Genomic DNA, 26591 nt, shown 5'->3' on the forward strand with positions numbered 1-26591 from the left:
AGACCACAATGCTTTGAAACTAGAACTCAATCACAAGAGGAAAGTCGGAAAGAACTCAAATACATGGAGGTTAAAGAGTATCCTACTAAAGTATGAATGGGTCAGCCAGGAAATTAAAGAAGAATTAAAAAAAATTCATGGAAACAAATGAAAATGAAAACACAACTGTTCAAAATCTTTGGGATGCAGCAAAGGCGGTCCTAAGAGGAAAGTAGATAGCAATACAAGCCTTTCTCAACAAGAAAGGTCTCAAATATACAACCTAACCCTACACCTAAAAGAGCTAGAGAAAAAACAGCAAATAAAGCCTAAACCCAGCAGGAGAAGAGAAATAGTAACGATCAGAGTAGAAATCAATGAAATAGAAACCAAAAGAACAGTAGAACAGATCAACGAAACTAGAAGCTGGTTCTTTGAAAGAATTAATAAGATTGATAAACCCCCAGCCAGACTTATCAAAAAGAAAAGAGAAATGACCCAAATAAATAAAATCATGAATGAAAGAGGAGAGATCACAACCAACACGAAAGAAATACAAACAATTATAAGAACATATTATGAGCCACTATATGCCAGCAAATTAGATAATCTGGAAGAAATGGATGCATTCCTAGAGATGTATCAACTACCAAAACTGAACCAAGAAGAAATAGAAAACCTGAATAGACCCAAACCACTAAGGAAATTGTAGCAGTAATCAAAAATCTCCCAACAAGCAAGAGCCCAGAGCCAGATGGCTTCCCAGGGGGAATTCTAACAAACATTTAAAGAATTAATACCTATTCTTCTGAAACTGTTCCAAAAAATAGAAATGGAAGAAAGAATTCCAAACTCATTTTATAAGGCCAGCATTACCTTGATCCCAAAACCAGACAAAGACCCCATCAAAAAGGAGAATTACAGACCAATATCCCTGATGAACACGGATGCAAAAATTCTCACCAAAATACTAGACAGTAGGATCTGACAGTACATTAAAAGGATTATTTACCACGACCAAGTGAGGTTTATCCCTGGGCTTCAAGGTTGGTTCAACATCCACAAATCAATCAATGTGATACAATACATTAATAAAGGAAAGAACAAGAACCATATGATCCTCTCAATAAATGCATAAAAAGCATTTGACAAAGTACAGCATCCTGATAAGAACTCTTCAGAGTGTAGGGATAGAGGGTACATACCTCAATATCATAAAAGCCATCTATGAAAACCCACAGAGAATATCATTCTCAATGGGGAAAAACTGAGAGCTTTCCCCCTAAGGTCAGGAATTCAGCAGGGATATCCACTATCACCACTGCTATTCAACATAGTATTAGAAGTCCTAGCCAGGGCAATCAGACAACAAAAAGAAATAAAAGGCATCCGAATTGGCAAAGAAGAAGTCAAACTCTCACTCTTTGCAGATGATATGATACTGTATGTGGAAAACCCAAAAGACTCCACCCCAAAACTGGTAGAACTCATACAGGAATTCAGTAAAGTAGCAGGATATAAAATCAATGCACAGAAATCAGTGGCATTCCTATACACCAACAAGACAGAAGAGAGAGAAATTAAGGAGTCGGTCCCATTTACAATTGCACCCAAAACCATAATATACCTAGGAATAAATCTAACCAAAGAGGCAAAGAATCTGTACTCAGAAAACTATAAAATACTCATGAAAGAAATTGAACAAGACACAAAGAAATGGAAAAACGTTCCATGCTCATGGACTGGAAGAACAAATATTGTGAAGATGTCAAAGCTACCTAGAGCAATCTACACATTTAAAGCAATCCCTATAAAAACACCATCCACTTTTTTCAAAGAAATGGAATAAATAATCCTAAAATTTGTATGGAACCAGAAAAGACCCCGAATAGCCAGAGGAATGTTGAAAAAGAAAAGCAAAGCTGGCGGCATCACAATTCTGGACTTCAAGCTCCATTACAAAACTATAATCATCAAGACAGTATGGTACTGGCACAAAAACAGACATATAGATCAATGGAACAGAATAGAGAGCCCAGAAATGGGCCCTCAACGCTATGGTCAACTAATCTTTGACAAAGCAGGAAAGAATGTCCAATGGAAAAAAGACAGTCTCTTCAACAAATGGTGTTGGGAAAATTGGACAGCCACATGCAGAAGAATGAAACTGGACCATTTCCTTACACCACACACAAAAATAGACTCAAAATGGATGAAAGACCTAAATGTGAGACAGGAGTCCATCAAAATACTAGAGGAGAACACAGGCAGCAACCTCTTTGACCTCAGCCGCAGCAACTTCTTCCTAGAAACATCGCCAAAGGCAAGGGAAGTAAGGGCAAAAATGAACTACTGGGACTTCATCAAGATAAAAAGCTTTTGCACAGCAAAGGAAATGGTCAACAAAACCAAAAGACAACAGACAGAATGGGAGAAGATACTTGAAAATGACGTATCAGATAAAGGGCTAGTATCCAAAATCTATAAAGAACTTCTCACAATCAACACCCAAAGAACAAATAATCCAATCAAGAAATGGGCAGAAGACATGAACAGACATTTTTTTTTTTTAAGATTTTGTTTATTTATTTGACACAGAGAGAGACACAGCGAGAGAGAGAACACAAGCAGGGGGAGTAGGAGAGGGAGAAGCAGTCTTCCCGCAGAGCAGGGAGCCCAATGCGGGGCTCGATCCCAGGACCCTGGGACCATGACCTGAGCTGAAGGCAGACGCTTAATGACTGAGCCACCCAGGCGCCACCACAGACATTTTTTTCCAAGAAGACATCCAAATGGCCAACAGACACATGAAAAAGTGCTCAACATCATTTGGCATCAGGGAAATCGAAATCAAAACCTCAATGAGATACCACCTCACACCAGTCAGAATGGCTAAAATTAACAAGTCAGGAAACGACAGATGTTGGTGGGGATGCGGAGAAAGGGGAACCCTCCTACACTGTTGGTGGGAATGCGAGCTGGTGCAACTATTCTGGAAAACAGTATGGAGGTTCCTCAAAAAGTTGAAAATAGAGCTACCGTATGACCCAGTGGTATAAACGTACCTGACCCAGTGGTATAAACGTACCGCTACTGGGTATTTACCCCAAAGATACAAATGTAGTGATCTGAAGGGGTACGTACTCCCCAACGTTTATAGCAGCAATGTCCACAATTGCCAAACTACGGAAAGAGCCAAGATGTCCATCAACAGATGAATGGATAAAGAAGATGTGTATTTATACACACACACACACACACACACACACACACACACACACACACACACAATGGAATATTATGCAGCCATCAAAAAAACGAAATCCTGCCATTTGCAACGATGTGGATGGAACTAGGGGGTATTATGCTGAGCAAAATAAGTCAGTCAGAGAAAGACAAGTATCATATAATCTCAATGATATGAGGAATTTTTAATCTCAGGAAACAAACTGAGGGTTGCTGGAGTGGTGGGGGGTGGGAGGGATGAGGTGGCTGGGTGATAGACATTGGGGAGGGTATGTGCTATGGTGAGCACTGTGAATTGTGTAAGACTGATGAATCATAGACCTGTACCTCTGAAACAAATAATACATTATATATTAAAAAAAAAAAGAAGATAGTAGGAAGGGAAGAATGAAGGGGGAGACGAACCATGAGAGACTATGGACTCTGAGAAACAAACTGAGGGTTCTAGAGGGGAGGGGGCTGGGGGAATGGGTTAGCCTGGTGATCGGTATTAAAGAGGGCATGTATTGAATGGAGCACTGGGAGTTATACGCAAACAATCATGGAATACTACATCAAAAAGTAATGATGTAATGTATGGTGATTAACATAACATAATAAAATAAAATTAAAAAAAAGAAATGCTGTGGGTCATTTTATGCCCCATCCTCTTATATGCCCCCAATATAACAGGCAATATATCATGCCTCAAAGAATGTTCTCTGGTCATCAGACCCACCCTACAAATGAATGGTGCCATCTCTCCTGTCAGGACCACCAGGTATTTCTTTAGAAAGTCTAAAGATGGAACTATTTCCCACAATTCGCCTGTCAAACTGTTGCCATGTTTGTCTTTAAAAAAAGGTGGGGGAGGAATGGACCTTCAACATAGGAAAGCGATAGAAGTGTATGTACCTAAGTGAGACAGATTTGGGTTTGACTCCTGCCTCTGTCCCTCGTTAGCAGGTTACTTGACTTCCCTGAGCCTTGTGCATTCTCATGAGTAAAACTGGTTACTCTGAGTCCTAAAGACATATGATAAATAGTTGATACATTTTTAAAAATTAATGAATAGGCTCAATGCAGTGCTGGGCTCATGGCACATTTCTAGTAGGAAAGATCCTTCATCAGCATTTTTTATTTACCCAGGTATTACCTATGGTATTATTATTAATAATAATAATAGTTAACATTTGTTGAGCATTCACTATTGCTACATGCTGCACTAAGGCCTTACATGCTTTATCCTGATAAATCCTTATAACAACCTTATGAAATAGATACTATTATTATTCAGATTTTAAATGAGACCCAGCTCAAAATCCTAGGGCCTGTGTTATGGGAAAACAGTGAACACTAATAACCAGTTAGAATCTGAGGGCTGCCACTTAGTAGCTATTTGACTCCAGGCTGTATCTTATCTTGTCTGAGTTTTAATTTCTCCATTTATAAAGTGGCTTAGGAATGCCTGTCTCCAGGAGTCATGGGGCAATCAAAATAGGGGAGGGGGCTGGGGGAATGGGTTAGCCTGAAATGCCTGGCACATACTAGAGTCTTGTTAAAATGTTTGCTATTAGTTCCAGCCCTGCATCCTGACCCAGACTCCCCAGGGCAGAATCTTATTGTGTAGCAGGCAGGCACATGCTCTCCATACAGCAGAGATTCTCTGACTTGAGAGTACCTCTAAGTCAATGGGAAGCTTGTTAAAATGCAGCTTCCTAGGCCCGGGAGTCTGACTCAGTAAATCCGGGGTGGGGCCCAGGGACCCACACTTTTAACACAACCTCCCCGCTGATTCCGCCAACACAGCAGTCAGTCCTCAGATCATAGCTGGAGAAATAAGACTGAGGTAGAATATCCCAGGCTGGTTTTTTGGAATTACGCTAACTCATTGTAAACACAGTGTTGGAAACTCACCTTTGTAGCTTAGCTTTAGCATTAAGCTCAGACACTCTTTCAATGAATGTAGTATTTCCAAAGATATTGACATTTCTTTAAATGCTCTCTTTCTAGGGGAGTGTTCAATCTGGAATCGAACTCCAAGTAACATTACATTTGAGTCAGCCCAGCCTCTTGGCTCTTCTGTGTTCTAAGTATTTTATTTTATTTTTTTAAAGATTTTATTTATTTGACAGAGAGAGACAGCGAGAAAGGGAACACAGCAGGGGGAGTGGGAGGGGGAGAAGCAGGCTTCCCGTGGAGCAGGGAGCCTGATGTGGGGCTCGATCCCAGGACCCTGGGATCATGACCTGAGCCGAAGGCAGACGCTTAACGACTGAGCCACCCAGACGCCCCCTAAGAGTAGTATTTTAGAGATCTTAAAATACCTGCTGTTCGTAGTAGTGTGAGGCAAAGTCAAAAGTTTTAAGATAGCCAACATGTCGGTTCTATTTCAAGAAACAGCATTAATGATAAGATTTGGAGATAGAATATTTATGGAACATTTTGATGTTTGTGATAAGAATAAATGAAATAATCATGTATTATCTATAGGCAAACTGTGTTATTGTTACACAGTTAATCTGTTTGCCTGAAAATATTTGTTACATGTTGAAGCTCTAGGCTCTTTGTGGATAAAAACTTTGGCTGGCCTTGGAAAAGAATTTTTTAACTAAAACCTTAATTGTTTAATTATCAGCTCAATTACAGGGAACATGTGAACCCATATGCTTTTAAATTCATGCCTAAAAGGGGATGCTGTCTACACCCTTAATAAAGTGAGAAACAAGGGGAAATTGTTTCCTCATAATCCAATTTTCACAGTGAGGCTTGACTAATTTAGAATGACTTTCTAGAACATTAAAGAATCCCATTTAGAGTGAAGAGGAAAAAAATTCTAAATCCAAATCCTGTGGAGCTGTGTTCTACCAGGGAGGAATGTGCATATGAAGTCATGACCCCCTGATGACCGTCTCTACTCCCACGATCCTACATCTAGACTGTTCTCCCTGTGGCTTTTCATTACGGTCTTAACAATCGTCATATCAACTTATCACCCTAGCTTTGTGAAAAGGTTCCTTTTGGGGAGAATTTACAGGAGGTATAATTGCTTAAAGAGAGTTCTTTAAGACTATAACCCTTAGTGCTACTATTGTCTGTATGGTATCTGTATTTTTTTGATAATCAATGTACTTTTGTACATCCATGTTAATCTTCTGAAAGGAAGAAAAAAGAGATGGGTGGTGGTGGTAGCTCATTTTGATTATTTTATTTTTAAGTACATTTGTAGGCTTTAGAGCCAGACAGACCTGGATTCAAATCCCACCTCTCCTCCTTTTTGCCACTATGACTTTGGGGATATTTCTAAGCCCTGGTGTTCTTCATTCATAAAATAGTGTGAAACAGGAAAAAATAAAATATGATAGTTGCAGTGATTAAATGAAATGATGTGCAGGCCTTAATTCTTTATCTGAAACCTGTGGGACAAAATATGTTTTGGGGTTCAGAATTATCCACATTTTAGAAAATTAACATGGTACATAGATAGTACGTTCCATACAATTCACAGCAGGGTCTGGGATGGTATCTGTAACCAAACACATTGATCTTTCTGCAGCAATACATATAAACATATAGTCCTTATAAATACTGTAAATAAAGACTATAAATAACAGTATGTCCGTCCATGTCAAGTTTGAAGCCAAATGAATTTGCACAAACTTACAAGAACCTATAGGGACTATAAAGAACATTGAACATTCCATTAGAGCAATCCAGGTGTTGAGGCCAAATGGATTTGGGCCACTTACCAAGGACTTTGGAATTCTGGACTATACAAAGAAACATGACACTGTCTAGGATGTGGCAATATGTCTAAGACATTATTGAAGCTTTTACTTAAACAGTACTTTGTGTCAGACACTGCACTAAACTTACTGCCTAATAAATCTTCTACTTTGATCAAAATGTGTGAGGCTGGTGTTAGTATTCCCATTTTATGGGTGAGGAAAAAAGGCAACAGAAGTTAGTCACTTGCTTAAGGCCACACGACTAAGTAAGAGTGGCACTAGATTTTGACTTCAGATAGTTTAGCTCTAGGGTGTGCCTGTGACCCCCGTGTTATAGACCACATGTTAGCTCTTGGCCTTCTTTGGAAGTTAAGAGATGAGTTTAGCTCTTCTCTCTATATCGCAAGGCCATAAAAGCATTGTCATGTTGAAGCAGATCTTGCTCAGAGTTAAACTCCTTTTAAGTATGAAACTTACACTTACTTATTAACATCTGGCTTCATTTCACCAAGGAATAGGAATGGCTTGTAAAATATATGCAATCCCAATGATTATGGTGAATAATCAGAGCAAAAGGGAAAAGAGGAATTCTTCCGTGTGAAATTATTTTCGCTATTATCTATGTATAATGTAGCCTGGGTCCAGTGTATGTCAATAAAAATTTTATTTTGTGAATCTTTGAGATTTTTCTTGTCCTCAAGTCATCTCGTATGATTGAAAAAAGAGTGTTTATCATCCATATATCTTCTATCCATGCCAACATCTGTCATCGTTAAATTGTTTCACAGGTTAATTTCAAAAACAAGCTGAAGTTGGCCCTTATTGGTCAGAGCCTCTTTGGACAGGAAGTCTACAGCCAGCTCTGCAAAGAGGGCCACCGAGTTGTAGGCGTGTTCACAGTGCCAGACAAGGATGGAAAAGCTGACCCGCTGGGTGAGTGTATCTTGGAACCTACTGAATCAAGGACTCTGCACTGACCCAGCCAGTACAGGCCCCAGCTCAGACCCCTTACCCCTCATTAGCATGTCTACACTTCTACTTCTTTGCCACAGGCTCCAAAGACCCAGCTGCCACATCTACCCTGCCTTCACAAGCTAAGTCTGATTTCATGATAGGGACTCAATTCTCCTTTCTCCTTGGGCCCAAGACAAAGGTGCAGGACCCCATCATATTAAGAGTTTCTCCACTTACCTCCAAGGTAATCACCAGGTCCATCAGAGGAATTTCCAGGCATATGTTTTTTCTGAACTATGCTTATGACTTTCCAAAAGTGTTATGGAACATCTAGAATAATGTCTGATTCAGAGGTGCCAGTGGAAATGAAGGGAGGGCCACATCCAAGAACAGGAATTGATGTGGGGTCATAAAGAGTGCATTTATGTCAGAACGAATTGTAGCTGTGACTGCTTGGCTGCTAAGGTAAGGTTAAAGAAGATAGCTATCCTCAGAGCAAACCCTCAGTGGGATTCTGATTTGCAAGCTATACAGTTGACCCTTGAACAATACAGGGGTTAGAGGCGCTGACCCCCTACACAAAGATCCACGTATAACTTTTGACTCCACCAAAACCTAACTACTAAAAGCCTACTGTTGACCAGAAGGAAGTCTTGCTGATAACATAAGCAGTTGATTACCACAGCTTTTGTATGTTATAGGTATTATACAGTATATTCTCACAATAAAGTAAGTTAGAGAAAAGAAAATGTTACTTAAAAAAGATCGTAAGGAAGTGAAAATACATTTACAGTATTATATTTATCAAAAAAAATTCACCTGTAAGTGGACCCACACCATTCAAACCTGTGTTTTTCAAGAGTCAACTATAGTTATGTTGCGAATAGGTGTAAAACACAGAAATAGAAACAGTCTACAAACTGTCCAGAGAGGGAATAAGAATGAGCAACCAGACATCTTCGCTTTTGAATTAGATCTTCACAAATCACTGGTACGATATGCAGATTGGTTGGGAAACACTGATCTGTGATAACCCTTAAATTTTATCCTTTTTTTTTTTCTCAAAAGCAGCAGCTCTGAGGTTTATCCTAATTACTGTTACTACTTTAAAAACTACTATATTTTAACACTATTTTTCAAGAGTCAAGCTAAAAAAAAGTTGGGTCAAGAGCACATATGCACATATGAACGTAATCACTTGATTTAGAAATTATCCTTGTTTCAGAAAAAGGTTATCCCAACATGGAGAATTCTGAGGGAAACTGCCTCATGAATTTAGACGTGACTCCCAAGTCAGAAGGGGACAGATTCCTATTACTGGGACTATCTGTGTTATTATTATCTATTCCCACCAGCCTTGTGTCGGGGATATTTCGGAGGACTCATATTTGGGATATCAGATTGGCTATTGAATCAGGGAGACCCCAAATAATATTAGCTTATGTGACATAGAAGTCCATTTCTCAAGTCTGAGTTAGCTGTTAGAGCTGTTGTAGCAGCTTTATATTAATCACGATGCAGGCTCCCGCCCTTTTTGTTTCATCTTTATCAACACTGGGCTTCCATCTCATGGTCCAAGATAGCTGCCTTTAGCCCCAACTATCAATTCTGCATTCTAGCAAGCAGGAAAGGAAAGAGGGGAAGCAGAAGGCAAGGCTTTATTCAGGATATCATCCAGAAGTTGCACATATTAGTCCCACTGGTATCCCACTGGCTAGAACTTGGTCACAGGCCAAATCTATTTGCAGAATAGACTGAGAAATGTAGATTTTATTCAGAGTGGCTGTGTGCTCAGCTAAAGTACAGGAATCCTTGCTAAGGGACGAAGGGGGGCAACTAGCAGTCTCTGCCATGTACATGAACTTCAGAATTGCAAGCATGTGAGTCTTAAAGTTCCTTCCAAAGGATGTCCTGGGAAACTTTCCCTAGTGTCTGGTCCCAGGGCCGGGACCTCCTGTCTATTGGTCATGACCATTTGGGCTGCTGGCATAACATAGATAAGAAAAAATACCAATCTGACTTGTAGAGTAGGCTGGGATGTGGTACAGATGGAGTTAACAGTATATGTTTTGGAGTCATGGAATTAATTCTGCCTCTGCCACTTACTTGCTGCATGATGATGGGCAAGTTACTAAAACTCACTAAGCTTAGTTCAACAGCACCCATCTTACACAGATTAAATGAAGTGAGGTATATAATATGCGCAGCCCTGCATCTAGTTCATGCAAAGGGATCAAAATGACAATGGCTAACTAGTCTTGCTGTCGGAATAGTCAACTAGAGCAGCCAAAAATAGCCCTGGGGCAGCCACAAATCAATATGGAAGAATAACCGGTGGATGCCTCAAGCCTATTTCAGTGGTGTATATTTTTAAAAATGAAGACTTCTAAGTTTCTCATCCCATTTTTCTTTCCTAGTCTAACCTTGCACAGTTTTCTCCCAATTTTACCTTTGAACCACCATTTATTCATTTTCCTATCACCTGAAAATGAGTTGTTTACAGTTTTTTGAACATTTTATGAACATTCACATTTTGTCAACATTATTTTACTGGTCTCTCCCATTCTTCCAAGTGAATTGATCAAGGCATTGGCTTGATGGCCAGATTCCTTCAGGACTCACTTAGGATTTGGAATTTAGGCTTTCTAGTGGAAGCATCATCCCATCCAAAGTCAATGAAGGTTGATGATCCAAAGGGAGAGAAAGGAAAGGGAGCCCAAAAACACAGATAAAAAGCCTTACTTGAAGCTCTTAAAAAATTACCTAAAATGTAGTTGCTTTGTGTTGTTGGTAGAAAATAAATATATATGCTTAATATACGTAAGGTATGTAGTTAGTAAAAGTGATATCTTATTATGGAAAAAAATGAGCTAGTGCTGTCTGCACTTTGGAGGGCCATTCCTTTTCCACACAGAAGTAGATGGAGCCCTTCCTTTGGGAAAGGACATTTTCCACAGGAAAGAGCCTTGGATCTTCTCCAGTATGGCAAAACCCTCACAAGGAGCATGTATTCTCCATTCTTGGCCTCTCTCTTCCACTAAATTATCTGATTGGTGAATCTGGGAGAAGGAACTAGACAAGCTCAGCTCAGCTCAAAAACTTTATCTTTTGGTATCTGTTTGGCAGGGAGAATGTGTTCAGATCTACAGTTTGCCTTGTGTTAAAAGAGACTTCCCTCCAGGAAATAGGCTTGGGAAGGGGCTCGTGGTTTTCCATCTGTACCAGAGGCTGACTGTGTCTAATCTGATTGCTGATGTACCAGCACTTGGCTCCAAATCTAACAAACAAACAAATATTCTTTAAATGGCTCTATCAGTAATAAAGGTATAATTTTTTTTTTAATCTATGAAAGAAAAAGCTTCAGTTAAAATTTTAAAATGTGGGCGCCTGGGTGGCTCCGTCATTAAGCATCTGCTTTCGGCTCAGGTCATGTTCCCAGGGTCCTGGGATCGAGCCCCACATAGGGCTCCCTGCTCGGCGGGAAGCCTGCTTCTCCCTCTCCCACTCCCCTGCTTGTGTTCCCTCTCTTGCTGTGTCTCTCTCTGTCAAATAAATAAATAAATCTTTAAAAAATAAATTTAAATGTTATCTAGCTACAAACTTTTGAGTTTAAATCTATTATGCCTCAAATATATAGCTAAAAATCACGTTATGAAATGGGCGGATCATGATAAAATTGTAACAGGTCAAATTCTGGTCACAATCTAAATTGTTCTTCGCCATGTTTTCTTTGTCAGTGTTTCATGAAGCTGTAAAACTGTAATGTGTGAATCCATAGCCATATTAACTTATGGACAGTTTTTTTGTTTTTGTTTTTATAAAAATAACTTTCTCCTCCATGCTCAGCTCTAGCTGCAGAGAAAGACGGGACCCCTGTGTTCAAGTTCCCCAGATGGAGAGTCAAGGGCAAGACCATAAAGGAGGTGGCAGAGGCCTACGAATCTGTGGGAGCTGAGCTAAACGTGCTTCCCTTCTGCACACAGTTTATCCCCATGGATATAATTGACAGCCCAAAGCACGGCTCCATCATATATCACCCCTCGCTCCTTCCAAGTCACAGAGGAGCCTCTGCCATCAACTGGTAAGAATTTTTTTAATTATAGAGAAGATGGGCCTACTTCCATTGCCCTATAATCTTTCTGTTTTTTGCCTATGGCATCAAGAAAATAACTATGCTTGAGCAACTGTGAGGCCCTGACTGATTGCTACTCTTGCATGAACTCCCCTGAGACTTCACAGTGCTGCATTGGCTAGGTAGCATCTTCAAGAATAGCCTATGGAGTACCGGCTCCATTGGATAGAACTTGGTAATTGAGCAAACAAAGGTTCTAGAGTCAGACAAGTTTGGGTTATGCTGGATTTCTTGATCACGGGACTTCTGAGAACCTTTTATATGTGCTTTAGTGAGAGCATCATGATCTCCAAGAGGGAATCTGAGTACACAGTGTTCCCAAACTTATTTGACCATAGAACTTTTTTTTTTTTTTTGCCTAGAGCATCTCAAGTACATTTCACGGGATGCTGAGTTACCTGAAATTATCTTCTTTGTTCTATCTTCTCCCGTTTAACTTTAAGCTTCTTGAGGGAAGGGACTATGGTCTAACATTTTTATTGCTGCAGGTACACTGTAAGTCCTGAATACCACAGGTGCACTTTTCTACCTTCCCTCATTTACCTGTACACCTCCCTGATATCGCTGTGTCAAGTTATTAAATAGGCAGAGAACTACACTGAGTTTAAATGTAGTGAATGACATTTCATTGTATTTGGCATGAATTCTTTTTTGCTCTTGTAATCATACTGTCTGGTTATCTTTGCACTTAAATTTGTATTTTTTTCTCATTTCACATTGTTCCACATGCAGAATCACTGGATCAAAGTATATGAATGTTTTTGGGCATCTGGGTGGCTCAGTCGGGTAAGCGTCTGACTTCAGCTCAGGTCATGATCCCAGAGTCCTGGGATTGAGTCCTGCATTGGGCTCCCTGCTCAGCGGGGAGTCTGCTTCTCCCTCTCCCTCTACCTCTCCCCTGTGCTCGGGCTCTCTCTCATGCTCTCTCTCTCAAATAAATAAATAAAATTTAAAACAGACCAACAATCAAAACCAAGTATATGAATATTTTCAAGCCTCTTGAAAACATAATGCCAATTAATTCCTCAATATTTCTGAAAAGAGTGATTGATTGATTCATTGACTTAGGTTGTGCTTGATTAGTAGCTCCAAGATTTAAAAATTATTTAGGTCTTGAGCATGGATATGATGTATTACTTCATGCTCTCTTAATATGAGCCTAGCCTCTGATATGCTTTTATATGTATATGTCCACATATTCAGCTTATTGTTTATATTATACGCTCTTATGGGCCAACATTTTCTCTTAGGCTAAGCTTTTTTTTCCCCCCAAGATTTTATTTATTTATTTATTTATTTATTTATTTATTTATTTATTTGAGAGAGAGAGAACGCACACACTTGTGCATGCCCTTGGGGGTGGGGCGCAGAGGGGGACAGAAGGGGAGGGAGAGGATCTCAGATCTCAGGCAGACTCCTGGCTGAGTGCTGAACCCTACTGGGGGCTTGATCTCACAACCCTGAGATCATGACCAGAGCCAAAACCAAGAGTCGGAAGCTCAACCGACTGAGCCACCCAGGCACCCCTAGGCAAAGCTTTATAGAACATAAAATGCAAAGAGTTGAATTAATCAACCATCTTTTACTATAATTTACCTAGACAATCTAGAGCTAATTCTAGCTCTGACTTATACCGAAATTACATAACCTAAATAAATAGTTATGAGAACTAATACGTTCTCATCTACTGAGTACCCTCTGTCTTATTTTCCATTATCTTATTCTGTCTAATATAGGGTCAGGTACAATATAGGAATTGGACCCAGGTGGGCAAAATTGCTTGATGCCACAGTAGAAAGCTGACAACTGGCAGTTAATGAGTGGTAGTAATGACGGACTCTAGTGCCCTTTTGAATGGACTAGAAGTCATTAATGTGTATTAACAAGAAAGACTATAGATATGGGAATGTATAAAATCGTGGTACTATTAAGTAGTGCTTTTTATGAATGCTGACATCTCCTGGCTGTACTGTTAATTTCTCACAGTAGTTCCCTCACTGTCTACTTTCCACTGTAACTACCTTGCACTTTATTTATTTATTTATTTATTTATTTATTTATTTATTTATTTATTTATTTTAAGAGAGAGAGAGAGAGAGAGAGAACTCACACATGCGAGCCGGGGGGCAGTGGAAGGTGGAGAACGGGGAGGGGCAAAGGGAGAAGGTGAGAGAGAATCTCAAGCAGGCTCCACACTCAGTGAGCCCAACATGGGGCTTGATCTCACGACTCTGAGATCATGACCTGAGCCAAAACCAAGAGTTGGCAGCTTAACTGACTGAGACACCCAGGTGCCCCACTATGTTGCACTTTAATATCACTAATTCATGACTTTGTGTACATTAAACCAACATTGTAAGTTGAAGTTCTTCTTTTCACAGGACTCTAATTATGGGAGATAAGAAAGCTGGGTTTTCTGTTTTCTGGGCTGATGATGGTTTAGACACAGGACCCATCCTTCTTCAGAGGTCATGTGATGTCGAACCCAATGATACAGTGGATGCACTTTATAATCGGTTTCTCTTTCCTGAAGGAATCAAGGCCATGGTTAGTATGTTTACACCATCAGGAAGAATTTAATAAAGCTTTAGCATTTTAGAAATATTTTTCTTTTATTGAGAATTTTCCCATATTAATTTTTTAAAAAGTATAAAGTTGAAAACAAAATTAGACTTTGTATTTGCCAATAGGATGGTATATTTAGAGTGGAAATCTGAACATTAAAATTCCTTAGTCTATGAAACTTGTTCTTCTGAGAACAGTGATCGAGTAGATGAGGTAGCAATGAAACTGCTTCATTTATTTTGCCAAATACTTGAATCGCCAACCCTGTTTATAACGACCAATCGTAAAGAAGTGTACAGACTCTTAAGAAATTTGGCTATGGAAGTTGGACTTCAAAAGTATTTGAACTCCGTCTGTGGTAACAGGGTGAAATTTGGCATTGCTTTATTTATTCATATGTGCTCTGGGTAAAAAGCTCAAAGCATGTACACCACAAAGTAAAAATATATCAGCCCGTAAAAATATTGAAAGATAATTTCAGTGTCATTTAATGTTTTTTGAATTGGATATGGTAGAAGTAGCCACACAGAGATGGACACTAAGATGGTATAAAGCAGCAGCTATTGATTTTGGAGGGAGGAGAGCAGAGCTTTGTTTGCATCATTTAATGATTATGACAGTAGGGCTTTGGTGTCAGAAAGACATCAGAGTTCTCATTCTACCGCTTATCTGTTCTATGACAATAGGCAAGTCACTGGGCCTCTTTAGCCTCGGTTTCCTTATCTGTAGAATGTGGATACTACCTGACTTATAAAGGCTGCTGAGAAATTAAGTAGCCTTTGTGTAAAGCACTCGGCACATGGTAGGTGCTCAAAAATGGTCATTACAATCAAAATAGTATTATGTGTGTTCAGTAGCATTTGCTCAATCCCAGATCATGCACCTGATGATATCACAGCCAGAAGTGGGTAAATTAATGAACTATGAACTGGCCCTATTCTTAGGTTGCCCCTCCACATGCTCTTGGAGAGGTTGTTCAGCAGCCATGCATACTGAGTCATCCAAGAACTCAAGCTCACATAGGCCTCCCTGTGAAGGACAGAGGCTCTCAACTCAAGGCAAACATGAATCTGGCACAGAAGAGAATTCAGGACACATCCCAAACGCAATTAAACTCATGCGTAGATTTTAACTGTTTCATAATTCCAGGTGTCCTGAGCTAGAAAGCAAGTCGAATTACTTAAATATAACAATACATCACTTTCTAGAATCATCATGATGAGTGGACTTATCTTACAATTCTGTTACTGAAATTCCCACTACGTCACCAAGGGGAGGTTGAAATTTGTTTCAACAAGGGAGTCATGTTTAAGAGTACCAGCTCGATATTGGCAGTAGGTAGACTTGGTTGCAGATCTTGCTTCTGACACCCACTAGCTACCCCTGTTATCTTGAGCCAGTTGCTTCACTTTTCTAAGAATCAGTTTCCTCATCTGTAAAGCTGGAATAATAATATCCACCTGGCAGGATTGGTGTCATTTCTACAAAGGATATTTTACATAAAGCAGCTACCACATTGCCTGGGACATAGTCTGACTTAGTCATAGTTATCGTCATAGTCTGACTCTCTGGACAGATTCTTTTATTTACTTATTTATTAAAGTTTTACTTATTTAAGTAATCTCTACACCCAATGTAGGGCTTGAACTCACAACCCTGAGATCAAGAGTCATATGCTCTTCCACCTGAGCCAGCCAGGCACTGCTGGACAGATTTATATATAGCAATTCTGTTTAGCAGAAACTTCAGTTAAACAGACAATGCCATTATTGATCATTGGGCTGTAATACAGATCATGTTTTTGACTTTAGGTGGAAGCTGTCCAACTCATAGCTGATGGTAAAGCTCCTCGGATTCCCCAGCCAGAAGAAGGGGCAACATATGAAGGTATCCAGAAAAAGGAAAATGCTGAGGTATTTATATCAACTCAATAACACACCTTAATGGGGTCCTGGGTGGCTCAGTTGGTTAAGCATCTGCCTTCAGATCAGGTCATGATCCCATGGTTCTGGGATCGAGCCCCCACATCAGGCTCCATGCTCAGCGGGAAGACTGCTTCTCCCCCGCCTGCTGTTCCCCCTGCTTGTGCTTGCTCTCTGTCTCTCGCTCTCTCTGTGTCAAATAAATAAATAAATAAAATCTAAAAAAAAACAAAACACACACACACACCTTAATGTTCTTGGCCCTTTACTTTTAAGTAGTTCCCAATGTACCATTTCCTGGCCAAAAGGTAGATCTCCAAGCCATCTTGTTCTATTTTGCCCCAACCCTGCTTCTGCCACTGATGGAGAGAAATGTTTCTGTTACCTTTGACACTTGTAGCATTAGGAGGTTCAACCTGTGCTTTGTGTTTTCCTAGATTCCTTGGGATCAGTCGGCCGAAGTTTTACATAACTGGATCCGAGGTCATGATAAAGTCCCCGGAGCTTGGACAGAGATAAATGGACAGGTATGTTCTAGGGACCGTGTGTGTGTGTGTGTGTGTGTGTGTGTGTGTGTGTGTGTGACCTTTGTAAAAGATATTACACATAAATCCACTTCTGCTGGGTAACCTGAGGCAGGTTACTTACCCATTGGGTGCTTTGGTTTCCTTATTGTAAATGGGGGTAATAATAGTGCCTCTTTTATTGGTTATAGATCACTGTGAAAATTAAATGAGTCAATACATGATAATTCATTGAAGTACTTAGTCTCTGGCATAAGCATTCAATAAATGTTAACTGTTATAGTGCTCAATAAGTACTAGCTAATAGTCATAGAATTATAATCACAAATCAGTTAACATCACATTCTCTTGGTTAGTCTGAATCCAGTGCTATTTCCCTTAACTGACCCACAAAGCTGTATTTCCCATCAGTAATCACACTGGACTGTAATAGTCTAGTTGCTCCCCGCATCTGCCCTCACTGACCACCCCCCGACCACCACCTCCACTCCCCTTTGAAAACCCTCACTTCAGGTTGCGACATCTGCGAGAACTTTTTGTCTCATTCACCTTTGTATCAGTGTGAATAAGTGATAAATGTCATCTGGATGTGAGACATTCTTGAATCTCTTCAGTTGTACATTCATAGATTATCTCTTGCTTTGTGTCATTTCTACAGATGCTTGATACCATCTCCTACATTGGGGTATTCCAATTTTATCATAAGTGATAACACCAACTTGAGCTTGCTTGCAGGGAGTGCTGCTTGCACACACCCCTGTTTGCACTTGTAACTCCCTCCCATCACAATCTGGTTTTGATCTCTTTCTTAGATGGTCACGTTCTACGGCTCATCATTACTGAAAAAGTCTGTGCCTCCTGGAGAGCCACTGGAAATTAAAGGTGCCAAGAAGCCTGGTCTTGTTACCAAAAATGGACTTGTTCTTTTTGGTAATGATGGAAAAGCAGTGAGTGTTCAATATGGTCACCTACAAAGTGACGTTTTTGGTTTCCTTCTATAACCCCAGCTGCTAAGGGAATATCTTTCATGAGGTAATCTGGCTTTTCAGTGGCATATGGGAGGCTCGAGATATCTGTGCCCTGTTTCTCTCTGGGGATGAGCTGTCTCTGGGTGCCTGGATGAGAACAAGTCTCCCTGGGATGCGCCTCAGGGACTTGCACAGTCTGCTTTGTGATACAGTAGAAAGAGCTTGGAATTTAATCAGGAAACCGGATGCAAACCATTCCTCTGCCACTTACCGGTCTTGGGGAGGCTGCTTCTCCCCTCTGAGTCTTCATTTCTCCGTCTATAAAACAGAGCGTAGTCTCATAGGTCTGCCTTCCCACTGCCGGAGTCTGGCAGGATAAATACGATGGATGTGGGACTCTTCAGATGCTCCTTGCCTTGCCGCCCACACACCCACGCACACTGCCCGTGCTTGGGAGCAGGGGCTCTTGGCTTCAGGGGACTCTGAAGAAAGCAAAGGGGAATTTGCAGCTTGCACATATATTCTGGTAGCATGCAGAGTAGATCAATAATTAAAATTGTAGGCTTCAGGGTCCAGCTAGGTCTGGGTTGTAACCCCAGCTCTGTGACTTACTAGCTGTGTGGCGTTGGGCAAATTACCTAACCTCATTGAGCCTCCATTTCCATATCAGTAAAATGGGGATAATAATGGCACCTGCTTCCACCAGGACTTATGAGATTAAATAAGACATATACATGCATACATACATACGTACCTAGCACCGTGCCTGCTGCAGAGTAAGTGTTCAGAGGATGGCAGCAAGAGGAGGGGGAGAACGGATCGTTGTAGTAGTGGGAGGAGGAAGAGGAGTTATAATAAGCCTTAGTCTAAATATATACATCCAAGTGTCCATTTTTCAGTAGCTTACTATCCATTTCGAGGTGTATCTACCCCTAGACTTCACTTTCTCCTTTCTGCTGCCATTAGTAAAATACCATTTCATACATACATATGTATGTATAAAATACCACATTCATACATACATAATGGTGAGTGCTTTTACTCCGTACTTCTGTATTTGCCGAATACGCCGATCCCTGGATTCCTATAATATATGACACCGACCTCACTTTTGAATTGTCCTGATCTTCCATTCTTCTGCTTGTTTTGTTCCTATTTTGTAGCTGATGGTGAGAAATCTGCAGTTTGAAGATGGAAGAATGATCCCTGCTTCTCAGTACTTTTCAGCCGGGGAGACGTCGGTGGTAGAACTTACAGCCGAAGAGGTGAAGGTGGCAGGGACCATCAAGGTGAACATGTGATGTCCTTAATGTTACTCTTATCTTGAAACTGAAGCCATTTTGTAACTGGACCATCAGTCTTCAGAGTAGTGAGCATAGCACTTTCTTGCCTCTTTTTTTGTATTAGCTGCAGTAGGAAATGAACTCCAAAATTTGTATGCAAATTTATTTCTCACTCACAAAATTATGCAAGGCAGTTCTAGGTCAGCATGGGGGTGAGGGGTAAAGCTGGAATGTAAGGATTAAGGGTGGAGTCATTCGGGGACCCAAGCTCTGCTTTTTCAAGGTCACCGTAGGGGTCATCTACATTTCAGACAGCCAAGAAGGGCAAAAGAACACAGAGAATTGTGTGAAGGAGGTTTGTGGGTGGGTCAAGGGGTCAAGGCTAGGAGTCAAGTTCACTTCCGCTCGTATTCATTGGCTAGAAGTCGGTCATATGGCTGCATCTAACTGGAAGAGATGCTGAAAAATGTAGTCAAGCAAGGTATCCGAGATGAAAAAAAGTAGTTTTGGTTGAGGAGCTGGCCAGTTTCTGCCACTGTGTTCTTCATGGCACGTCCTTCATAAAAATTACCCTTGCTGTATAGGTCATCTGGGCTGGAATTTTAAGCAATGTCCCTGTTATTGAAGACTCAACAGACTTCTTTAAATCTGGAGCCAGCTCAATGGATGTTGTCAGGTAAAACAGTCACCCTATTGACTCACACCCCTCCTCTCAAGATTTTGACTTTGACTTTGAAAACCAAATCCAGTCCTTTGTTCTGGATGTTATCACTTTACCATACCCACTATTGTTTCTCTTTTCTTCATCTTTTTTGGATTGTTTGTTTCCATGGTCAAACACATATATTTGTTCCTTCCTCTTTGTTGCTAGCCAGGAGTTGTTTTCATATCTCATATATACCTAGAAAACCAATGCTTGTAATTGTTTGTTTCTTTTTAAAATTTGTCCTCACATTTCTTAGCTGATTTTCCTCCAGTATGGCATTGGAATGGGAAGTTCTGGATGAGAACATTTATCAGGAATTACCTACATAGTCTGATTCAGAAGGACACCCGACATTGATTATACTTCCCCCAACATCTGTTTTTTCCTATCCCTCTAAATTAGCCAGTAAGATATATCTAGAATAAGGACTATCAGGATACTTGCAAGAGGAAGAATAATTACCCTATAGTCAGAATTTCTCTGTAGAGGTTTATGGCAAGTTGAGAGAGCTAGAGTCCTAGAGGTCTCTCTTTTATGGCAAAATAAATAAAATAAAAGTTCTGTGAGGATACTAATAGCAGAGAGTCTTGCAGAGATAATTTTTTGTTGAGGGCCACACTACGGCCATTCACTAATTAAATAAGTTAAAGAATGCTGCTCCTCATGTCAAAAAAAGTGAGTGTTCTTGATAATCATTCTGTTTATTTGCTTATTCACTCATTTATTTCACAAAATTCATTGCATATGTACTACATATCAGGAACAGTTTTGGCACTGGGAATACAGTCATGAACAGGACAAAGTTCCTTCATTCATGGAACTTTCATTCCAGTAATCCAAATAATCATCTCCAGAGCAAATAGCATTATCAAAGTCAAGAGTTTTGGTTCCTCAAATTACAAATTTCTCAGCTATGATTCACGAGTTCCCCGAAACTTCTAATTTGCTCAACTAAAGATTTCAATACTATACTGTTAATGTTATTTTTTCACTAGCAAGATACTCCTCAAGAATTGCCCATTTTCTGCTTGAGTATCTGAATTACTATAATCACTTGGTACTGTTATCTTGAACTGCCAAAGCACCTCATCTCTCTTGGAGAAGAAATGACTGAACAGCAACCATGGTGGTCTTTCTGTCCTGCGTCTGTCACACCAGTGCTATTCCAGATAACAGCAAATAATTTGAAAAATTAACAGCAAAAAATCAAAGCATCGGAAGAGACTTAAAAAATTATCTTTTTTTTTTTAAGATTTTATTTATTTATCTGAGACAGAGAGAATGAGAGAAAGAACACGAGAGGGGGAAGAGTCAGAGGCAGAAGCAGACCCCCAAGCAGGGAGCCCACCGCGGGACTTGATCGGGGGACTCCAGGATCATGACCTGAGCCGAAGGCAGTCGCTTAACCAACTGAGCCACCCAGGCGCCCTCAAAACTTATCTTGACCTAGTGCATGATTCTACTTAGTAGCTACACTAACCATGTAATACAAGCACATGTTTGTTTCATTCTTATACATGATCTAGAGACAATATTATACAATATGACTTTTGTTTCATAATCTTTACAGTTAGGGACTTTATTTCTCATTCCTTGCTTACCTTTGAAACGGAAGGAACTGATTTTATGTGCCCCTTATTATCTTGCTGGCAAGTAGGTAAAATGTTTTTGCCTTGGTTTCTTTTACTTTTAGCCATATACAAAGTTAAAAACAAAAGAATATCTACTGTCCTTCAAACAGCTTTTTAATTTTGTTCTCCCAGTCTTATCCAGTTTCTCCAAGTATTTCATGGAAGATCTCATAGGCTATAAATAGGCATGTGACATGTCTTATCTCAAAGCAACTTGACAAATGTAACAATATGGTTCCCCTAAACCCTTTTAAAAATGTAAGTAATGTGAGTTACTTCTTATTTTAAGGCTGGTTGAAGAGATCAGACAGAAGTGTGGTGGGCTTCAGCTACAGAATGAAGATGTCTACATGGCCACCAAGTTTGAAGACTTCATCCAAAGAATTGTGAGGAAACTGAGAGGAAAAGATCAAGAAGCAGAGCTAGTCGTGGATTATGTAAGCTTCTCCGTGCTGCCTGAAATCTACATCATTAAGACTCATAAGCTATAAGGGAATGCTATGCCTTTTGTTCATTTGTTTTTATATTTATGACCTTTTTGAGATAGCTATTTTATTGAGATAAAATTCAGACACCATAAAATTCATCCTTTTATTTTTTTTAATATTTATTTATTTATTTTAGAGAAAGAGAGCATGAGCGAGCAGGGGGAGGGGCACAAGGAGAGGGAGGGAGAGAATCTCAAGCAGACTCCCTGCGGAGTGTGGAGCCTGACATGGGGCTCAATCCCAGGACCCTGAGATCATGACCTGAACTGAAATCAAGAGTAGGCCAACAGAGCCACCCAGGCACCCCAAAATTCACCCTTTTAAAATGTACAGTTCAGTGGTTTTAAGTATATTCAGAGAGCTGGGCAACCATTACCTCTTTCTGATTATGGAACATTTTTATCACCCCATAAAGGAACCCTGAATCCACTGACAGTCATTCTCTGTTCTGCCCCCCGCCCCCGGCCCCCAGCAACCCCTAATCTCTTTTTGTCTCTGCGGATTTGTGTATTGTAGATATTTCCTATATATGGAATCACACAATTTGTGGCCTTTTGTACCTGACTTCTTTCACTGAGCACCATGTGGTCAAGTTCATCCACGTTGTCATGTGTGTTGTGTACTTCACTCGTTTTTTTGGCCGGATAGTATTCTGTGGTATGGACATACCACATTTTGTTTATCCATCTCTCAGTGAATGGACATTTGGATTGTTTTCACTCTTTGGCTATTATAAATAATGCTGCTATGAAAATTCATGTGTAAGTTTTTGTGTGAACACATGTTTTCAGTGCTCTGGGGTATATACCTAGGAGTGCAACTGATGAGTCATATGGTAACTCTTTAACTTTTGGGGGAGCTACCAAGCTGTTTGCCAAAGTGGCTACACCATTTCGCTATCCCTGTAGCAATGTAGAAAGGTTCCAATTTATCCAGGTCCTCACCAACATTTGCCTCTTGTCTGTCTTTCCTATTTTAGCAGTCAGTGTGAAATGGTACCTCATTGTAGCTTTGACTTACATTTCCCTGATGACTAATGACGAGCCCCTTTTCATGTGTTTATCGGTCATTTGTATATCTTCTTTGGGAAAACGTGCATCCAAATCCTTTACTCATTTTCTTGGAATATGTGTCTTTTTAATGTTGAGTTGTAAGGGGCTTTTGTATATTTTGGATACTAAAGCTTAATCAGATATATGATTTGTAAATATTTTCTCCCGTTCTGTGGACTTTTTGTCACTTTTTTGACAGTGTCCTTTTTCTTTTAAGATTTTATTTATTTATTTGACAGAGGGACAGCGAGAGAGGGAACACAAGCAGGGGGAGTGGGAGAGGAAGAAGCAGGCTTCCCGCGGAGCTGGGAGCCGGATGCGGGGCTCGATCCCAGGACCCTGGGATCATGACCTGAGCTGAAGGCAGACGCTTAATGACGGAGCCACCCAGGTGCCCCAAAGAGGAAGTGATTGTAGCTGCAATCTAAAGGATCACTAGCCATGCTAATAGAAAATTTAGGAGGGGGGATGGGAAAAGAAGGAGAGAGTATTCCAGGTAGAGGTTAGTCCTAGCTACTTTAACAAAAAAGGTGGGGAGGGGATTTTGAGGAATTGAAAGAAGTTCAGTATGATGTTTATATTTCTTTTAGAGCATCTTGTTCATTGGCCCCTATTGGGAGTTTCTCTCCACAAACATGGTAATGTTTCAAGGGTTCCCTATCTCTAGTATCTTTATTTTTTTTTTAAGATTTTATTTATTTATTTGACAGAGAGAGTGACAGGGAGAGAGGGAACACAAGCAGGGGGAGTGGGAGAGGGAGAAGCAGGCTTCCCCCTGAGCCTGATGTGGGGCTCCATCCCAGGACCCTGCGATCATGACCTGAGCCGAAGGCAGGCGCTTAATGACTGAACCATCCAGGCTCCCCCTGACAGTGTCCTTTGATACACCAAGTTTTTTATTTGCATAAGTTGAATTTATCTATTCTTTTCCACTGTGCTACCACAGGCGTACCTTGCTTTATTCCTTTTTGCTTTACTGTGCTTCACAGATAGTACCTTTTTCACAAATTAAACATTTGTGGCAACCCTGCATTGAGTAAATCTATTGGTACCATCTTTCCAACAGCATTTGCTCATGCCATGTCTCTGTATCACGTTCTGGTAATTCCCACAATATTTCAAACTTTTTCATTGCTATTATATTTGTTATAGTCTGCGATCAGTGTTAATCTGTGATCAGTGACTATGACCCACTGAAAGCTCAGATGGTGGTTACCAATGTTTTTGCAATAAAGTATTTATTTTTTAATTGAAGTATAGTTGATAATTTTTTAAACATTTTATTTATTTATTTATTTATTTATTTATTTATTTATTTATTTGAGAGATAGAGTGAGAGAGCCCAAGCAGGGGGAGCAACAGAGGGAGAGGGAGAAGCAGGCTTCCTGCTGAGCGGGGAGCCCCATGTGCAGCTCGACCCCAGGACCCTGGGAACTCAAGGAAACTCAAGGAAAAAGGAACCCTGAGCCAGAGGCAGATGCTTAACCGACTGAACCACCCAGGTGCCCCTATTGCTAAAGTATTTTTAATTAAAGCATAGACATTGATTTTTACACATAATGCTATTGCGTACTTAATAAACTACAGTGTAGGGTAAATATGGCTTTTATATGCACTGGGAAACCAATAAATTCATTTGACTGGCTTTGTTGCAATATCCTCTTTATTGCAATAGTCTGGAACTGAACCTGCAATGTCTCCGAGGTATGTCTGTGTATGTCTTGTCTTGCCCTTTTTGCTCCTCTATTTTTCCTTTCCTGCATTTTGTTTGTATTAAAAATAGTCTAGTATGCCATTTTAATCCCTTATTGTTTCTTTTACTATATATTTTTAGTTAGTTTCTTAGTGATTGCCTTGAGGATTATAAGGAACATTTTTATTTAAAACGTTCCAGTTCTGATTAAGGTCAACCTAATAATAATAGTAAAGAAAAACTTTGTTGTAATTTAGTTCTGCTCCCTATCCTCACATTTACGATATTATTGTTGTACAAATTACATCTTTATATATTGTAAGCCCACCGACATAGTTTTATAATCATTGCTTTATGCATTTGTCTTTTAAATCAGATAGGAGAAGAGTTAAAGACAAAAATGCATGTACACTGACTTTTTATATTTACTTTTTATCAGTGTGCTTTATTTCTTCATGTAGATTCAAGTACTATGTAGGGAGGGTCCTTTCATTTCAACCTGAAGGATACCTTTTAGCACTTTTTGAAGGGCAGTATGCTAGCTTCTCTCAGTCTTTGTTCATTTGGGAATGACTTCATTTCTCCTTTGTTTCTGAAGGGTGTTTTTGCTGTATATGGAATTGTTGGTTGGCAGTCTTTTTCTTTCAGCACATTGAATATGTCATCGTATTGCCTTCTGGCCTCCATGGTTTCTGAGCATTAGTCATCTGTTAATTTTATTAAGGATCCATTTTATGTGATGGGTTGCTTCTCTCTTGCTGCTTTCAAGATTCCCTCATTATCTTTGGCTTTTGACCATTTCATGATGATGTTTCTAAAATGGATCTCTTTGAGTTTATCCTACCTGGAGTTTGTTGAACTTCTTGGATGTATGTTTTAATGTTCTTCATCAAAGTTGGGACATTTTCATTTGTTATTTCTTCAAATGTTCTTCTTGCCTCTTTCCCCCCTCTCCTCTCCTTCTGGAACTCCCATTACGCATGTGTTGGTACATTCAGTGGTGTCCCACAGGCCTTCTTTTGTCTTCCTGTTTTCAGACTGGATCATCACTATTGACCTATTGTCTAATTTGCTAGTTCTTTGTTCTGCTTGCTTGAATCTACTGATGAGCCCCTGTAGTGAATTTTTAAAATTTCAGTTATTGTACTTTTCAGCTCCAGAATTTCTCTTTGGTTCTTTTTTAGAATTCTTACCTCTTTATTGATATTCTCTATTTGGTGAGACACTGTTCTTTTACATTCCTTTAATGTTTTACACATAGCTTCCTTTAGTTATTTGAACATATTTATAAAAGCTTATTTAAAATCTTTCTCTGATAAATCCAGTGTCTAGGTCTTTTCCAGGATGGTTTCTATTGACTGTTATTTGTCCTGTGTATTGACCACTCTTTATTCTTTCATGTTTTTTCGTGTATCTTGCAATCTTTTGTTGAAAACCAGCCATTTTAAATAACAGAATGTGGCAACTCTGGAAATAAGACCCCTCCTTTCACAGGGATTACTGTTGCTGTTTGTTGTTGCTTTTTTCTTTATTTAGTGACTTTCTTGGACTAATCCTGTAAAGCCTGTATTCTTTGTTGTTTGCCACCACTGAAGTCTCCACTCAGCTAACTTAGTCATCAGCTGATGATCAGACATCGATTTCCTTAAATTTCTTGAACTGATAAGTCTCTTAGCCTTTACTGAAGGACTAAGGTAGTTTGTGCCGAGCAAGCTCTGAGTCAGGTCAAATAAAGGCAAAC

General features: G+C 39.9%; 1 protein-coding gene across 1 annotated transcript in view; it reads left to right on the forward strand.

Annotated features, from left to right (window-relative positions):
- ALDH1L2 (aldehyde dehydrogenase 1 family member L2) overlaps positions 1-26591 on the forward strand; it is a 74252-nt gene that overhangs the window by 11226 nt on the left and 36435 nt on the right. The window contains exons 2-10 of the mRNA XM_025882553.2: positions 7721-7865; positions 11733-11967; positions 14400-14565; positions 16395-16496; positions 16943-17032; positions 17842-17976; positions 19161-19286; positions 19865-19956; positions 21907-22054. Of these exons, the coding sequence (XP_025738338.1) occupies positions 7721-7865; positions 11733-11967; positions 14400-14565; positions 16395-16496; positions 16943-17032; positions 17842-17976; positions 19161-19286; positions 19865-19956; positions 21907-22054 (1239 nt within the window). The remainder of the gene's footprint in view (positions 1-7720; positions 7866-11732; positions 11968-14399; positions 14566-16394; positions 16497-16942; positions 17033-17841; positions 17977-19160; positions 19287-19864; positions 19957-21906; positions 22055-26591) is intronic.

The sequence above is a fragment of the Callorhinus ursinus genome, unplaced genomic scaffold (assembly GCF_003265705.2).
Source record: "Callorhinus ursinus isolate GAN/ISIS: 27379988/994484 unplaced genomic scaffold, GSC_fseal_2.0 scaffold14, whole genome shotgun sequence".
Taxonomy (NCBI): domain Eukaryota; kingdom Metazoa; phylum Chordata; class Mammalia; order Carnivora; family Otariidae; genus Callorhinus; species Callorhinus ursinus.